Genomic DNA, 18,825 nt, shown 5'->3' on the forward strand with positions numbered 1-18,825 from the left:
GATCCTTTGTTCCCCCGCTCCTCCCCTCTCTCAAAAATAAATAAAAACATGAAACAAACAACAACAAAGCCTAAGTCAGCCTGCACTTACAGGAAACACCTGTCAAGGAAGCCTAACGATACCAGTCACAATCCTTCAACTCAGCTTTAGCTACTTTAGCTCACTGTAGAAAACAGAGCCTGCCAGCCTTACAAGGGAAGCGTCGACCTCCTAGCCAGTCATCCTGTTTCCGTGTTAACTCTTCTCTATAAAGCTGGCGCCAGCGCAAAATCCCTCGGGAAGAGCACGCTAGCTGCTTGTGAGGTCCTGTACTCCCCCATACGTGGATTCTGTTCCCTTGAATAAAGGACATCAAACTTGTTACTAGATTGTTTTAGTTTTGTCATTTGATAGTATCAGAGAAGAGACTGAAAAGGATTGCATTGGTTTAAAAAATTAGATGTGAAAACAAGGAACCGTCACCACAAGAAAGAGCTGTGGGGAAATAGAAGTAGAATGGCTGACACTAAGGATTGTTGTGGGAGAATTGAAAGAATATAGGAGGGGAAATCTCCAGGAAGTAGAGCAAACTGGTAAGAGAATGTTTGAGGGAAAAGAAAGTTAAGACTTAGATTTCCAACTGAATGGGGATACCAGGCAGAGTGAAAAGAGAAAAACAGTAGGAAGTTAGGAAATTAAAGATAATCGCCCAGGGCTGTTGGGAGCTCCACCTGTTCAGAATGAAAAAGCCCGCTGGGTGCCCAGGGCAATGAATGTAAAAGCACCCACACCTAGACAATATCCTAAGAATGTTTATAACCCCAAAGATAAAAGAGAAAATCCTCAAAGATACCAGAAAGGTAGAAACTGCCATCATCCCAGAAAGAAGATTTATACTAGCATCATAAGCTTTCATTAATCATGAACTATTTAGAATAAAATACTTTATGCTGTGGGACTTGGCAGGTTTTATTATTCCTTTCGAGTTCTGACCTCATGCCTGTTGACTCACAACCCTGGAACACTGACCGGTAACTTCCCAGTGAACTGTGCAATTTGAGTTTTGGTTCCTCAAATGTTTTCTCAGTGCTTCCCATTAAAGGGCTAGCACAGAGGCTCAGCCACACACTCTCCTTCCTTCTGAGTGGGACTCCGGACAAGCCTCTCAGTAAGTAAATGACCTTCTCTGACCATGGTGCTTTGCTTCCACACCTCACCTCGCAGTTCTCATGTTTCTCTCATTCCTGTTTGTCTCTTGGGAGGCCAGAGGACAGGCACTAGGGTCACACAGATGGGTTTGAATCCTAGCTGCACGACACAGGAGCCTCCCTGGCTCTCTTAGCTCTTGCTGTAAAAGAACAGGCAAGCTCGAGAGGGCTTCGGAGGTCTCTTCTGCCCAGAAGCAGCCTGGGGACCAGCAAAACTGACCGGTGAACTTTGTTGTCTATGTACAGGACGACTGCGGACCAGCTGGTCTCTTGCAATCCTGTACTTCCGTACCCCCGGAGAGATAGGGATCCAAGATGCTGCATGTTGGCCAAACCTGAATGAAATGTCCCAAGTGGTGATGAATGTAGTCAGTCGTGTGCTAGGGTCTGAAACAGACCGGGGGGAGGGGCGGGGTGGTTAGCTGGCGTCAGCTTGTTTCTGGTTTTGGGACCGGTCACGCAGCCTAGTTTTGGTCACAGGGCCAGAGGGGTCTCTAAGACTCCTCCTCAGATGAGATTATGGTTTCTCTAAGAGCTATCTAGGTGGTTCATTACCTAAAATGAAGAATGTCCTGTGCAACAGAGAAGAATCCCTAGGTACTGATCCTGGAGTCTGAGTCCCTCTCTCGTGTAGACCTGTTTTTAATTTTTTTTTTTTCCAATATTTATTTTTTGGGAGAGCACAGGTGAGGGATGGACGGAGTAAGGGAGACAGAGGATCTAAAGCAAACTGCGCTGACAGGCTGACAGCGGCCAGCCCAACATGGGGCTCAAACTCAGCAACCGCAAGGTCATGACCTGAGTGGAGGTCAGACGCTTAACCGACCGAGCCACCCAGGCGCCTCATGAATTTTAATTTTTGTATCTTATCTTTCACTGTTGCTAAAGCCTTATGTAAGTATACTGTGTAGAGTCTTGTGAGTTTTTTCAGTTAGCCAACCCTGGGTGATGGCTGGAGACGGGGCACTGTGATTGGCATACTGGAGACCTGTGGTTCCTCTTTTAAATTTAAATGATGACTAAGACTTTGGGAGAAAAAAAAAAAGAATGAAAAGTGGGAGAATGAGAAAAGAATGAAAAGAGTTCAAGCCACAGAGGCCAGGCTGGCTGCTGAGGCATCAGTGGCTTGATTTCAAGTATGAGGACTATTGATGGGAGGAAAAGCAGAGCAGGGAGGGACCGGTGGTAGATCCTGAACCAGAGCAAAGAGCTAAACTATTCACACAAACTCAGAGAGGAAGTCCTCCAAGAAAACCATTTCTTGGCTGGTTTGGGCTGCTTTGGCAAAAATAAAAGTAAGAGCCTCAGGCATCCGAGTCCACCAAGGTTTGATCTGTTCATTCTGGGAAGGGATGTGATGGCAAAGGAGAGTTGGGGAGATATTTCTTTTGGTCATAATGTGACTCTCATCTGCTAGCCACCAAAGGGACTGTACAGGGCAAAAGAGAATTGAAACAAAGGGGCAATTCCGTTGAAACCTCGGTAACCTTCTGGTCTGATAGACCTTCCTGGATAACCTGCGTGGAGACAAATTTCCTGCACTAAGGACAAAGGAGCTCTTCCTTGCACTGGATCCTGCCAAAACAAGGGCATGCTTGCTCTTAATCAAGATCCTCAGCTGCAGGTTTGCAGAAATGTGGGTAGATTGGCAAGTTCTTGATCAGCTGAACCGGGTAAAGGCGGGAGTGGGTGGGAAGTGCATAAACCCACCTTGCAGAGCGGAACCACCCAACTTCATGTTGGGTTTAACAGAAGATTAACAGGGATTAACAGAAGATTAACGGAAAATTAACAGGGATTAACAGAAGACTCCTGAGGCTCCCAGAGTGTGGAGAATGCAAGCAGGCATGCTGCGGCTTGTTATATGATGGTGCTATGGGAGCCCCTGTTTTATGCCTTTGACCTAAGTGGTGACTTACCTGCAGCTGCTCAGGTGGAAGTTCATTAACCTGCTTTTCTTTACTTTTCAGAAAATGGCGGCCGAGGAGGTGGCCCAGGAGGATAGGATTTCCGAGTTTGATTTTGCTTTGCTCCCGGAGCTGTCTACTTTTCTAGGCATAGATGCAGTTCAGTTCGCCAAAGAAATGGAAGAAGGATTTCAGAAGGAACGAGAAAAAATGCAGAAAGGCTTTAACTCACACATGCGCAGTGAAGCAAAAAGGTTGAAGAGTTTTGTGACCTATGAGCACTACAGCTCATGGACGCCACAGGAGATGGCAGCAGCCGGGTTTTATTTCACTGGCGTAAAATCTGGGATTCAGTGCTTCTGCTGCAGCTTAATCCTCTTTGGTGCCTCCATCCACAGACTCCCCATAGAACTTCACAAGAAGTTTCGTCCACGTTGTGAGTTCCTTTTGGGCAAAGATGTTGGTAACGTTGGCAAGTATGATATAAGAGTCAAGAATCCAGAGAACATGCTGAGAGGCGACAAAGCAAGGTACCAGGAAGACAGGGCCAGACTCGAATCCTTCCAGAACTGGCCATTTTACGTGCAAGCGGTATCCGTGAGGGACCTCTCAGCTGCTGGCTTTGTCTTTACAGGTAATTTTTTTTTTTAATGTTTATTTATTTTTGAGACAGAGAGAGACAGAGAGCATGAACGGGGGAGGGTCAGAGAGAGAGGGAGACACAGAATCTGAAACAGGCTCCAGGCTCTGAGCTGTCAGCACAGAGCCCGATGCGGGACTTGAACTCCCGGACCGTGAGATCATGACCTGAGCCGAAGTCGGCCGCTTCACCGACTGAACAACCCAGGTGCCCCTACAGGTAATTTTTAAAGTCATTTTCTGAAGTATTTCTCTGGAGTTTTGCGTTTGGGTCCCATGTTGGAATTGGGACATTCTGTGGACTTCTCCTCAGTTGTTAAATGGGTTACATGAGGCATAAGGTGTGTTTTATTAAAATTGAACCCTTGTAACATGAACACACTGTACAAAGCATCAAGTTAATTTGCAAAATGTATTATAAAGTAAGGAAGTTACTTTTCCTTAAACTTGGACCTCAGACAATGCTGGTTGAGTTCTCAAGGCCCTCGTAATAAATCACGAAGTCAAACCACAGTTTTCTTACCCGTTCCCTGGTTCTTCTATGATCTTTCTTTAATTCTTTTTTTTTTTTTAATGTTTGTTTATTTTTGAGACAGAGAGAGACAGAGCATGAATGGGGGAGGGTCAAAGAGGGGGAGACACAGAATCTGAAGCAGGCTCCAGGCTCCAAGCTGTCAGCACAGAGCCTGACGCGGGGCTCAAACCCATGGACGGTGAGATCATGACCTGAGCCGAAGTCAGATGCTTAACGGACTGAGCCACCCAGGCGCCCCTTTCCTTAATTCTTTTAATGGCTGCAGTATGGGGAGGGGCGGAGTTGTTTGCTTTAATTTTAAGGCTAACTTTAATGTATAGGGAGAATTGCACTCTAGAAAACTGCACTATGTTTGAAATCTCCTGGCCATGCCATAAATGTTAGGACAAGTGTGAATGACAATTTTGAAAACAGCAATCATTTACTGAGTATGTGCTTGATGCTAAGTTCAAATTCAGCCTTAATTCTAATCCAACAACTTGCCCCTTCCCCACGTCTCACAGTTGAGTTTATTAGGCTCAAAGAGTTTAAGAAATGTGCTTAAGTCTCCACGGAAACTTCATGGTGGAACTACAAGTTACAGCTTCTAATGGTACCTTACTTTATGAGTGCTGGTGTTTCTTGGCTTCCTGACTCCTTCCCTGAGAGCTCAAAGAGCAAAACACCAGCCCTTGGAAGGAATTGGGGCGAGTGCATAAGCAGCTGACCGTTCTGTATGTGAAGTAGGGCTGTGGCTGAGGGGTAGGGTACCCTAACTGCTCCCTTAGGGGAGCAGGGCTGTGTGTGGGTAGAGATTCAGCCTGCAGGGGGTGTGAACAGACAGACATGCTGCAGTGCCTTTTGCTCATGCACCAAGCAGTCAGCTCCTGGAAACTCGTCTTCTGCCCTACCCCATGGAGCCATTGCTGGGTGATCTAAATGTGTCCTTCACATGTAGGTAAACGGGACACTGTGCAGTGTTTTTCCTGTGGTGGATGTTTAGGAAACTGGGAAGAGGGAGATGATCCTTGGAAGGAACATGCCAAGTGGTTCCCCAAGTAAGTAGATAAATATATTTTTCTTGTAATTATCTTTGTTTTTTTGTTGTTGTAAGGCAAAAGACAAGTCATCTGGAGTAGCGTCTTCAGTCTTGATCGTTTCCTAACCGGTATTGGAACATTTCAGAATTTATTCAAGAAAGGCTTGATTACTTTGTGGAAAATGTGAATTGTATCATTTAAAATCATTTTGGGGCACCTGGATGGCTCAGTCGGTTGAGCGGCCATCTCTTGGTTTCAGCTCAGGTCATGATCCTTGGGTTGTGTGTGGAGCCCCACATTGGGCTCCACACTCAGTGGAGATTCTCTCCTGTTTAAGATTCTCTCTCTGTCTTTGTCTCTCTCTCTCTCTCTCTGCCCCTCTCCCCTGCTTGTACTCTCTCTCTCATTAAATAAAAAATAAAATCACTTCTTTTTTTAATGTTTATTCTTCGAGAGAGAGCACATGCATGATCATGCATGTGAGCAGGGGAGGGGTAGAGAGAGGAAGAGAGAAATCCCAAAAATTCTGTGCTGACAGCCCAGAGCCTGTCATGGCGTTCAAAGTCACCAACTCTCAGATCACGATCTGAGCCAAAACCAAGAGTTGCACACTTAACTGAGCCTCCCCAAGCGCTCCATTATAAAACCACTTCTTAAAGGTTGTTTTATTATATCAGAATCCTATCTGTTTGGCAAAGTAGTTCCAGATCTGCCTCAATTAATAAAGAATAATTTGCATGGGGATGATGTAAAATAGTGTATAAAGGAAGTTGGAAAGTAACACCATGTTTAAAATCTTACTACACATGGTTACATGTACTGCTGAATATATACCTCGTGCAAATGTTTTATTTCAAAAACTGAAAAGTTTTGATTACGTTAAGTTCTCTGCTTAGAAAATGAAGTATGTTTCTGAAAGGAACAATCCAAATGACAGCGCTACCTTAGTTTAAAGCTAGGTTCTCTTTTCTGCTTATTATGGATTTTTGATAAGAAATACAATTGCTGAGAAGTCTGTTTTGCTTGCTGTTTGCTATGAGCATTGTGAGACCTTTCCTGGATGTAACCCGCTGTGTAGTAGAATGGGTTGTAAACCTTCCTAAATGAGTGTAGTCTGATATGTAATGAAATGAGTAATTGTAGTAATTGTACACAAACTAACTGGCGTCCTTCGCTTCTGTAATCTTGCTTGCTTAACACATTCCTCCCCTTCCCCCTTCCCTCTCCCGCCGAAGGACACAGAGCCTTCCCGCCGAAGGACAGATAAAGGATGCCCAGTCAGAAAACAACAAATGTCCTTGATTTGAAACCTCACCTATGCTGTTTATCCCTGTCTATAAAAACGCTATACCAACCCTGATCGAGGCCTCTTGCGTCTCCGGCGACGAGTGCGCAGAGGACCAGGTTCGAACCTGCAATAAACGACCCTTGCCGCTTGGCTTTGACCCACGACTCTGGTGGTCTTTTGTGGGAGGTTTAAGAACTTCGGGCATTACATTTCATATTATCTTTAATGCTATATTGAATAGTATTTTCTTTATTTTTTTTTTTAATTTTTTTTTTCAACGTTTATTTATTTTTGGGATAGAGAGAGACAGAGCATGAACGGGGGAGGGGCAGAGAGAGAGGGAGACACAGAATCGGAAACAGGCTCCAGGCTCTGAGCCATCAGCCCAGAGCCCGACGCGGGGCTCGAACTCACGGACCGCGAGATCGTGACCTGGTTGAAGTCGGACGCTTAACCGACTGCGCCACCCAGGCGCCCCTTGAGTAGTATTTTCTACAAGACTTTACATCTCCCAAATACGGATTTATTGCTTAAACCTTTTTTTAACTTTGATGTTGAAAATTTTTAACATTTATTTATTTATTTTTGAGAGAGAGGTAGATAGCGAGCAGGGGAGGGGCAGAGAGAGAGGGAGACAGAATCCCAAGCAGGCTCCCTGCCATCAGCACACAGCCCGATGTGGGGCTTGAACCCATGAACCATGAGATCATGACCCGAGCCCAAACCAAGAATTGGATGCTTAACCAACTGAGCCACCCAGGAGCCCCTGATGTTGAAAATTTTAAACAAAAGTAGAACAGTTGGGGCACCTGGGTGGCTCAGTTGGTTAAGTGCTGGATTCTTTTTTTTTTTTTTTTAATGTTTATTTTTACTTTTGAGAGAGAGATGTTTACTATTGTTTACCAATTACAGATGTGAATTTCTTCAAAGTAAGAAATCCTCAGAGGAAATTGCACAGTATATCCAAAGCTACAAGGGATTTGTTGGTGTCACGGTAATTTATAACAGCAAATATTTTCTCAAGTTGGCTTTTGGTTACCTGATACTTTGTGAATTAGAAGCGGGGTGGGGGGCGGGGGGTGGCATTCTTTTTTTGTCATGGGCTCCATTTGTTTCTTCTTCCCTTCTTTCATTTCTCCTACCTCTCTTCTGGTCGACTGCAGCAAACCACATTGTCTTGCTGAACTACAGCCAGTCTTACCCTCTTTGACTGGAGTCACCCTCACCCCCACCCCCACCCCACTTCCGCTTCCGATGGCTGCCCCCACCTGAATGCCTACATAAGATATTCACACCTGGTACCCCCAGCCCAGCTGGCCTCAGAGCTGCTGCCTCCCAGCTGGTTACTTTATACTCTATTAGTAAGGATTCCCTAGTGTCTGGTCCCTTCCCGAATTGGCTTAAACAAGAAAAGAGTGGATTGGCTAAGAGGACTCAGAAGGTGAGAACCCTGGAAAGAAGATGGCCTGAAAGGGAGGAGGAGTGTTTGCTCAGAAAGAAATCTGGGTGCAGTTTCAGGATTGGTTGCTTAACACCTAACCACCTCACTGAATCTGTTTTCCTCCATATAGCTTGTACTGTCTCATTAGTCAAAGTACATCTGTGCAATGTTAACATAACTCTGATTTTGAACTGCATCTTTGGAAAACATGACCCTGAGAAGGCTCCCTGTTGGCTATAGATAAACACTCACAGGTGTTTTTTGTTTTTGTTTTTTGCACTGCATTAAAAAATTCCAACATCGATAGAGATGGAAATTAGGGATGATCCCACAAACCTGCCACAACCCAATGAAACTATGGGGGGGGGGCGGGGGAAGGAGAGTTCTTACCACTTGTGATTCATAGATCACTGTATTGTCTAAGTCAAATAGTGGATAACTTGAATTTTAATTTTCTTCAGGGAGTACATTTTGTGAATTCCTGGGTCAAGAGAGAGTTACCTATGGTGACAGGTAATATCCCAAAGGCTTTGCTTATTTCTTCCTTTGCTTTTTTTTTTTTTTTTGTCATCTTTTTTTTTTTTTTCATTCTCTTCCTCATATTGTGGTGTCATAATCATTTTTTTTAATGTTTATTTTTGAGAGACAGAGGGAGACACAGAATCTGAAGCAGGCTCCAGGCTCTGAGCTGTCAGCACAGAGCCCAACGTGGGGCTCATACCCACAGACCACGAGATCATGACCTGATCCCAAGTCAGAAGCTTAATCAGCTGAGCCACCCAGGCGCCCCATGGTGTCATAATAATTAAAAAAAAAAAAAACAAAAAAAAAAAACTATTTTCATAAGAGATTTCTAGTCTTCGGGAGTGACTTAGTTTTTTGTTTTGTTTTGTTTTGTTTTTAATGTTTATTTTTGAGTGAGTGAGACAGAGAGTGCAGGCAGGGGAGGGGCAGAGAGAGGGATACACAGAACCGGAAGCAGGCTCCACTCTGGGCTGTCAGCACAGAGCCCAACGCGGGGCTTGAACTCAAGAGCTGTGAGATCATGACCCGAGCTGAAGTCAGACACTTAACCTACTGAGCCACCCAGGTGCCCCTGGAATGACTTTGTTTTTTTTTTTTTTTGGCATAAATGAGCATACGACAGAGTTGGGTCTTCGACACTTTATTTAGAACAATTTCCTAAATTTTCTGGATAAAACACTTCTGAATATCTTAAATGGATCAGTGTTAAGAAATTAGGTGTGAGATAAAAGAAAATACATAAATTCCCCCAGTTCCTGGCACCTAGCGCCTAAAACCCTTAAGAATTCCTAAGTGATCAGGGGCACTTGGATGGCTCAGTCGGTTAAGTGTCCTACTTCTGCTCGGGTCAGGTTCTCTGTGAGTTTGAGCCCCACATCTGGGCTCTGTGCTGACAGCTTGGAGCCTGGATTCTGTGTCTCCTTCTCTTCTTACCCCTCCCCTGCTCATGCTCTGTCTGTCTCTGTCTCTCAAAAATAAATAAACATAAAAAAAAAAAAAAAAAGGATTTCTAAGTGATCACAGCACTGAGAGGATCTTTTGTTCTAATGAGGTGGGTGGCTCTTGGGTGCTGTGGGTGGGATCCTGGATGGGGGCTGCTCATTAGGAAGGCCAAACCACCTTTAGAAGCTTGGAATTTTCAATCCTTCCTCCCATTCTTCAGAGAGAGAGAGAGAGAGAGAGAGGAGGGGGCTGAAAGTGGTGGTAATGATCAATCAGGCCTACATGAGGAAGCCTCCTTAAATAGCCCAGTAGTATAGTGTTCAGAGAGCTTCCCGGTGAGAGAATACACCCACAGCCAACTCCCCGCGGGACAGAAGCTTCTGTATAGAAGCTTCCCACACACACATACACACTGGGCCTACGTATGTCTTCATCTGGTTGTCCATGTGTATCCTTTATCATCCCCTTAAAGAAAGTGGTAAGTGTTTCCCTGAGTTCTATGAGCCACTCTAGCAAATAAAGTGGTGTGGGAGCAGTCTTGTGTGGCTGAGCCCTTAACCTGTGGGATCTGACATATCTCTGGTAGAATTAGATTTGGGTAAATTGTAGGACACCCAGCTGGTGTCAGAGAATGGCTTCAGGGGGCGGGCGTAGGACCCTCACACATCTGGTGTCAGAAGGGTTGTGAGTGCGATAGTTCTGTGAGAGCAATGGACACATAGGAAAAGATGGGTTTTTCCAAAATACTAAGTAATAGTCAGATTAAAAACGAAGTTAATAGCAGGATCCTGTGTTCAAAGGTAGAACACCAAGGCAAGCTTTCATCTTAAACACGCAGAACCAAATTAACATAGGTTAGTTTTCTTTTTTTTTTAATTTTTCAAAAATGTTTTTATTTATTTTTGAGATACAGAGAGTATGAGTGGAAGAGGGGCAGAAAGAGGGACACACAGAATCTGAAGCAGGCTCCAGACTCTGAGCTGTCAGCACAGAGCCTGATGCGGGGCTGGAACTCACGAACCGTGAGATCATGACCTGAGCCGAAGTCAGACGCTTAACCGACTGAACCACCCCGGCGCCCCCATAGGTTAGTTCTCAAGTCCTCACAGGATACAGAAAGAAGACAGGAACGCAACCCCAGGCCCAGCCTAAGGTGGGAAGTCTAGTGGAAACTACCTCACAGAGTGGATACCCCAAAGGGTATCCTGCCTGCTCTTAAGGGAGATAACAAGGAAAACTTGATATTCTCGAATCTTGACGCTAAGCTGGGGAGAAGGGGAATCTCCTCTAGCACTGTCTTGTTTTATTTTGGTGGTAGTTGATGAGGGAGCCTGGGGCGAGCTGAGGGCAAAACACAGGCTGGCACCTACACCCCCCGACCCCCAGGTGGGTGATACGTGATATTCCTCGGACACTCCTGTGTTTAAAGAACACCAAGGCAAGCTTTCATCTTAAACACACAGAACCAAATTAACATAGGTTAGTTATGTTAGAGGACAGACGAAAGGGGTATAAATGCTTGCCATGGTGATGTGGGAAACTAAGGCAAATGAAAAATTGAGTTCCCTTACTGCCTACAGCCCAGACAAGTCCTTGAAACTGGCAGACTAACCTCGTCGGAGCTCAGCTGTCTGATGATGACACTTTGCTGGGGGCAAAAGGGAATCTTAGTCTAACATTATCCCAATCTTGAGGATCCTGTAAGTCTACTTCCTTTACCTCAACTGCCCCAAGAAGTATGCTGGCAATCATCCTTCAAGCTTATGGCCCCCCTGATATGCATCTGCAGGGTCTCATGACTGAGGTTTTATTAAATATTAATAACTGGCATTTCCCTAGCAACAGCTAGCCCCTCAAGGTCCTGGAAACCTTGCTTTCAAAATACCTTAGAGGTTTAGTCCTCCCCTGACCCCCTCCTAACATGAGGGTATATAATGAGTTACCCCTCACGACCCCATGAAGCTCTCCCTGCCCATGGGTCCTGTCCCCGTATTTTAATGAAATCACCTTTTTGCACCAAAGATGCCTTCAAGAATCCTTTTTTGGCCATCGGTTCTGGACCCCCCCGCCATCACCCCAAAACTTCATCAGTAGATGATGAAGAGATCCTTTTGAAATGTTTTATTATCGAAAAATTTGAACCTACGCAGAAATGAGACAGTAGTATTTAGCCACCACGTATCTACCAGTGCTTCAAAGTAACTATTCCATCTTTTCCAACCCCTCCTCCAATTACATTGAAGCAAAACACAATGCATCCATATTCCATCTCTAGATACAAAGGGGTAATTTGAACACTGATAGTTGGAATCTCAAAGCTTGCTGATCTCCCCGTATGCCTTTTTTTCAAGCGTATTGCAATGACAGCATCTTTGCTAATGAAGGACTACGACTGGATTCTTTTAAGAGCTGGCCCCACGCATTCCCTGCAGGAGTTTCAGCTCTGGTCAGAGCAGGTCTTCTCTATACAGGTGAGTCGCTAGTTTTTGCCAAGCTCTGGTCTTGCTCTTTCTTATGTCCACTTAAACTCCATTGATACCTTATGGTGCTGGACTTGTGTTTATCTAGACTCAACAGTCTCTGCTTTTCTTTTTTAAATGTTTATTATTTTGAGAGAGAGAGAGAGAGAGAGTGCACGCTCACAGGAGAGGGGCAGAGAGAGAGAGGGAGAGAGAGAATCCCAAGCAGGCTCTACACTGTTAGTGCAGAGCCCAACGTGGGGCTTGAACCGTGAACCATGAGATCATGACCTGAGCCGAAACCCAGAGTCGGATGCTTAAGTGACTGAGCCGCCCAGGTTCTCCTACAATGCCTTTTACTTTCTACACATTATTCTCCAACCCTCACCCCCTACCAACCTTGGCTTCCCTGGAAACTGTCACATGACCTTTGTACTTCCCTTCTGCTTCTGTCTCTGTAAACTGAATTTAGTAGTCACGTGGCCATACCAACCTATAAGAGGAGCTAGGATGTTGTTTCTTTTTCCTGGATGACTAGCAAAAAGGGGGGTTTCTGTTACCATGGAAGAAAGAGAGATACTGGGAGTGTGGATAGCAGCCTTTGCCATACTCTATTTGGAAGAGAACATCAGGAAATTCTTGTGTTTTAGGTAAGTTTTTTTTTTTTAATTAAAGTTGATTTTTTTTTAGTCATCTCTACACCCAACATGGGGCTCAAACTCACCACCCCGCAATCATGAGTCACGTATTCTTCCGACTGAGCCACCTAGGCTCTCCCAGGAAGTTCTTCTTTATGATTTCCGACCATGTAGCATCTGCTGTCAGTTGGTAATGTTCTCTGTTTAGTTGTTGGTCCTCAGGCAGCTCCACTCTCTAATCCAGAGTGGGTTGGTTCTCCTCAGCAAAATATCTGTATGAGTACAGCAAGGTGATCAGAGACAAGATAGTGTGCCCTTCCTAGGTATCTTGCTGGCCACTGCCTTTTTTTTTTTTTTTTTTTTTTTTTTTTTTAAGTGATCTCTAGGCCCAATGTGGGGCTTGAACTCATAACACGAGGTGCAGGCTCTACCAACTGAGCCAGCCAGGTGCCCCTTGCTGTCCTTCTTTAGACCAAACACACACATGGAGTGATGATAGCAGAGGTCCATGCATATCTCCTGCTGAGTGGTCAAGTAGGTATCAGAAATATCACAGGGTGTTGTGGGGTACGGGAATGCTATGGTCACTTTAGCAGACCTATTCCATTGGTATAAAAACATTTTTTTTAAGATTGCACATTAAAAAAAAAATTACTTATTTTTGAGAAAGTGGGAGACACAGAATCTGAAGCAGGCTCCAGTGTCTGAGCTGTCGGCCCTGAGCCTGACGTGGGGCTCGAACTCGTGAACAGTGAGATCATGACCTGAGTGGAACAGAGGCTCAATCGACTGAGCCACCCAGGTGCCTCGTACAGAAAAATCTTAATGCCTCACATTCTTAAGCATTTAAAAAGACATCATTCGGGGCGCCTGGGTGGCGCAGTCGGTTAAGCGTCCGACTTCAGCCAGGTCACGATCTCGCGGTCCGTGAGTTCGAGCCCCGCGTCGCGCTCTGGGCTGATGGCTCAGAGCCTGGAGCCTGTTTCCGATTCTGTGTCTCCCTCTCTCTCTGCCCCTCCCCCGTTCATGCTCTGTCTCTCTCTGTCCCAAAAATAAATAAACGTTGAAAAAAAAAAAAAAAAGACATCATTCCCGCCCCCCATCCCACCCCCCCCCACCCAGCCCCGCTTTCTCCATACTCTATTCTTTCTCTTGCCAGTGTCCTCAAAGATCCTCTGTCCATTGTCCTCACCCTCTTCCTTTTCAAACCTCCAGCTCTCCCCACAAATCTGAGTCCTCTGACCCTTTTAGGATTTTGCAATCTCTAAGACCTTGTATTTTTGTCTAGATACAAAGGGGGGTTTTCTTCTGCCCTAGCTTTGCGGTGCCTACAAGGTCCAAGAGTAGAAGGAAGATGATGGATGTTCCATTTCTATTTCAATCATTTGGTGGGTCCTAATACTAATTTCCTTTCAGAGAAATAATTTCATAAGGAGACTTGATGCTGCTTGTAGTGAAATAAACCAGGGAATCATGTAGTAAGAGGCACTTGATTCTTCATGAATTTACTTATATACGGCTGCTACATTTCCTCAAAGATTTTTCCCCTTGAGCTCCAAATACATTCTTTCTGTCCTATTCCTTAAACAAATACTTATTGAGTGTTTAATAAGAAGTGCTAGGTATTTTTCTAGGTCAGTGAGATTCATGAGTGAGCGAAACGGACAAAAATCTCTTGCTTCGAGGAGCTATAATTCCACATTCTGATTTGCAAATCTCTCTCTCCATTAAAGGAGGATGGGACAGGGAGAGGGTGTTTATCAAAGCGCCTGATACCTTAGGAGCATTTGGTTCGTTAGTTGATTACTCTGTTGGCCAAGAGAAGAGTCCTACATACAATATCACCTTGCTGGTGACCCAAACTGTGACTCTGTCGCAAAATCCGATTGGAAATGCGAAGAGCGTTTTGCTCATAAAGGCTTCGTGATTGTTATCTGTGACAGTTGACAAATGCACATACAAGTGGATGGAATTTCCTTACTTTTAGGCACGAAGGACATCGTCCAGTGTTTCTTCTGCGGAGGATGTATGGAGAACTGGAAGGAAGGTGATGACCCATTAGAAGATCATGCCAAATATTTTCCCAAGTGAGTGGAATGTTTAGTGTCTGTGAATTTGGATGCACGTTTAATAATTCTCCCCGTCCCCCAGTTTTATTTTCTAAGTCTTCACCCACCTCTTGGATTCATGTTATGTAGCATGAGTGTTTATTTCTTTCATCCTCTTGCTCTCGTGGCATCCTTCACATGTAGAATTCCTTGCTACATGTGTAGTTCTGGTTAGAGCAATAATTTTTACGTTACATGTTTTTATTATCATGACTATATAAATGCTATGCAGAGCTAAACCTTGTAGTAAATTAACACTTACTTTTCCTCCCTGTACAACTTTTAATTTTTGTAGGAAGTGATAACTTTGGCTTAATTTTTGTTGTTTTCAGGTGAGATTCATACATTAGCCATTTTATTTAAAAATTTTTTTCTAATGTTTATTTTTGAGAGTGAGAGACAGTGCAAGCAGGGAAGGGACAGAGAGAGAGGGAGACACAGAATCTGAACCAGGCTCCAGGCTCTGAGCTGTCAGCACAGAGCCTGACATGGGGCTCGAACTCGTGAACTGTGAGATCATAAACTGAGCCAAAGTCAGATGCTCAACCAATTGAACCACGCAGGCACCCCCCACCTTTTAAAATATTTATTAAAGAAGGTATAGCCATTTGCTTAGTTTTTTATATATAGTTAGTTCATCTTCAAATCCTCCCAAACGTTTAAACCTCCAATCCTTCATTTGGACCTACAAGATACCCCAGCATTTTCATTTTCTTGAAGGGGTCTGTCCTGATGTCTTCTGACCTGATCCAGTATGAACTACTTGTCCTGTAGACACCTGGGATCCCGGGATCTTCCCTCACATTCATCCTGGGTATTCCCATTTCTTCCCTCCTGTGTTGTAGCTCCCGCTTGCTGGATCTAATGCCATCCTCTTGGTTCATTTACTAGTGCAGAAGATTATGCATATATTTATACTCCAAACCCCACACTTGTGTTTGGGTAGTTTAGCTAGTTTTAGTACTCTAGGTTAGAAGTCCTTCTCATTCTGAATCTTAGAGGCATTGCTACATTTCCTAATAGCTTCCAGTGTTGCTGTTTAAAGTTCCATGCCTTTCTAATTCTTAATCCTGTGAGTGCCAACTACTCTACCCCTCTCTGGAAGCTTTTAGAATTTTCTGTTTGTTTCCAGTGTTCTAAAATTTCATGAATGAGGAAATGCCCATTTCTTTAATATTTCTTTTCTGTGAATTTAAAAAAAAAATGTATTTTAGAGAAAGAGAGTGTGAGAGGGAGGGAGGGAGGGAGAGAGAGAGAGAGAGAGAGAGAGAGAGAGAGAGAGATTGAGAGGATTAATTCCAGGCAGGCTGCACGCTCAGCACAGAGCCTGATGGAGGGCTCAATCCCACAATCCTTGGATCATGACCTGAGCTGAAACCACAAGTTGGACACTCAACCCACTGAGCCACCCAGGCGCCTGCAAGAAGAAATAGGTTCTTTTCACTTGGTAATTAGTAAGAGTTTTCCCAGAAATATGTATTAATACATACAGATCTTCAAATACTTCCATCTAATTCTAAGATTCTAAAGAGGATACTGCTTCGAACAGGTTTTGACAGGAGTAGTTGTTTAGTTCTCCTTTATTATTTGGATTTAGTATCTAGTAAACTGTTGGGAACAGTAAGGACAATTTTTTTTTTATTAAAAAAGTTTTTTTTTTAACGTTTATTCATTTTTGAGACACAGAGAGAGACAGAGCATGAATGGAGGAAGGTCAGAGAGAGAGAGGGAGACACAGAATCTGAAACAGGCTCCAGGCTCTGAGCTGTCAGCACAGAGCCCGACGTGGGGCTCGAACTCACAGACCGTGAGATCATGACCTGAGCCGAAGTCGGACGCCCAACCGACTGAGCCACCCAGGCGCCCCAGTAAGGACGTTCTTAATTCTTGGACAGATAAGTGAGGATGTAGTCTAATATTATTTAGAACATTTCCGGGAATCAATCAAACTCCCTTTTTGTCTTCCTCTTTTTTTGAAAAAAATTATAGTTGATACATAATACGTGAATTTCAGGTGTACAACATAGTGATTGAACATGTTATGTAGGCTATGCTCATCACAAGTGTAGCTTCTTTTTCAACTGAAGTGCAGTTGACGCACTATATTAGGGGTTTCAGGTGTACAATGTGGTGCTGTGACAGTCTAAACCACAACGTAGCTATCATCTGCTGCCATCTGCCTTTTTTATTTTCTAATTTTTAATTTTTTTTTATTGTTATTTATTTTTGAGAGAGAGTGCAAGCAGGGGAGGGACAGAGAGGGAGGGAGACACAGAATCTGAAGCGGTCTCCAGGCTCTGAGCTGTCAGCACAGAGCCCGATGCAGGCTGTGAGATGACCTGTGAGATCATGACCTGAGCCCAAGTGGGACCCGTAACCAACTGAGCCACCCGGATGCTCCTATCTACCTTTTTTGGAAAAAAAAAAAAAAAAAAAGGCAGCAAACTAGGATGCCTGCACTAGAGTACCTAAAATATTTACGTATGATTTAAAGGACCGTAATAAACCAATGAACCCATCAGTAAAGTTATGAAATGGAACATTACTAATTCTTTAGAAGGTCCCTCTGTGCCCACCCTCCCCAATTCTGATTATATCCTCATCCTTCCAATCCACAATTAAACATGATCCTGAATTTGGGGTTAATTGTTCCTTTGCTTCTCCTTAGGGTTTTATCAACTAAGTGTACATCCTTAAACATATTTAACCGCCTGTTCTTCAAGTTCAAATACATGTAAACATACTGCATGGTTGTTGTGTGATTGTTTTGTTTCATACGGTTTTTGAGACTGATCCATAATTACACGTTGAGCTGTAGTTCACTTGTCTTCACTGCTGTGTTCGTATGTTATTTTATGAATATATAAGATTTATCCATTTTTTTCTTGATTCAACACCTGGCTTGTTTTTGAAGTGTTGCAAGTAATGCCACTGGGAACATTCTTGTATGTATTTCCCAGGGCTCGCGTTTGTTACTCTAAAATACATAAGAAACCATAAAATTGCAGGGTCATAGGTTTGTACCTATTCACCTTTGCTAGGTTATGCCAAACGTTTTTCAAAGTCGTACCAATTGATTTTCCCACGAGCATAGATGAGTTTCCACTGGTCTGCTTCCTCACTTGGTATTGCCCAAATTTTAATTTTCATCAGTCTAATTATTGAAGATATTTAGCATAATTTCATATTTTCTGTATAACTGCCATGTTCTTTTCCTTCAAGAGAATGTGTCTTGACTATTCTTTGCCCTTGGCTCTTTCATAGAGAATGTATGAAATGTTCTTCCCTATCCTTCATAATATTCCTTATTTTTAAGTCATTATCTAATATAGACAGTCCAGCTTTACTATAATCAGTTGTTATATAAGTCTTTTTTGAAATCATATATTTTTTTTTAATTTGAGAGAGAGACACCACACCAGAGGAGGAGAGGGGCAGAGGAAAGAGAAAGAAAATCTTTTTTTTTTCTTTTAATTTTTTAAAATGTTTATTCATTTTTGAGAGATTGAGAGAGACAGAGCATGAGTGGGGAAAGGGCAGAGACAGAGGGAGACACAGAATCCGAAGCAGGCTCCAGGCTCTGAGCTGTCAGCACAGAGCCCAACATGGGGCTCGAACTCACAAACTGTGAGATCATGACCTGAGCCGAAGTCAGACGCTCAACTGACTGAGCCACCCAGGCGCCCCGAGAAAGAAAATCTTAAGCAGGCTCCACACTGAGCATGGAGCCCGATGTGGGACTCTATCCTACAACCTTGGGATTATGACCTGAGCCAAAATTAAGAGTCGGACACTCAACTGACTGAGCCACCCAGGCACCCCTTTTTTGAAATAATTCTACTTTTATATCTATGACTTGACATTTAAAGTGAGTTTCTGGTAGGCATAGTTGTGTCTTTGATTTTTTTTTTTTTTAATAGTCTAATATCTGCTTTCTAATGGGGGTGTTTAAAAATGTATATTTAATGTAATTATTGATATGGCTAGATTTAAATACACTATTTTGATACTTGCTTTCTATTTCTCCCATCTTGTGTTGACTTTCCTTCTTTCCCAATTGTTTCGAATTTGTTTTTTTTTTTTTAAGTATTCCGTTCTATCTACTGTTGGCTGATTAGCTGTGCATCTTTATTTTGG

The 18,825-nt window shown here is 43.6% G+C and overlaps 1 protein-coding gene across 1 annotated transcript in view; it reads left to right on the forward strand.

The window, feature by feature from the left end:
* The first annotated feature begins 1,034 nt into the window (after positions 1-1,034).
* The window catches only part of LOC123580929 (NLR family apoptosis inhibitory protein), a 41,983-nt gene continuing 24,192 nt past the window's right edge, over positions 1,035-18,825 (forward strand). The window contains exons 1-7 of the mRNA XM_045446398.1: positions 1,035-1,147; positions 3,158-3,728; positions 5,206-5,305; positions 7,488-7,569; positions 8,478-8,529; positions 11,835-11,954; positions 14,568-14,667. Coding sequence (XP_045302354.1) covers positions 3,161-3,728; positions 5,206-5,305; positions 7,488-7,569; positions 8,478-8,529; positions 11,835-11,954; positions 14,568-14,667 — 1,022 coding nt within the window. The 5' untranslated portion in view covers positions 1,035-1,147; positions 3,158-3,160. The remainder of the gene's footprint in view (positions 1,148-3,157; positions 3,729-5,205; positions 5,306-7,487; positions 7,570-8,477; positions 8,530-11,834; positions 11,955-14,567; positions 14,668-18,825) is intronic.

The sequence above is a fragment of the Leopardus geoffroyi genome, chromosome A1 (assembly GCF_018350155.1).
Source record: "Leopardus geoffroyi isolate Oge1 chromosome A1, O.geoffroyi_Oge1_pat1.0, whole genome shotgun sequence".
Lineage (NCBI taxonomy): Eukaryota > Metazoa > Chordata > Mammalia > Carnivora > Felidae > Leopardus > Leopardus geoffroyi.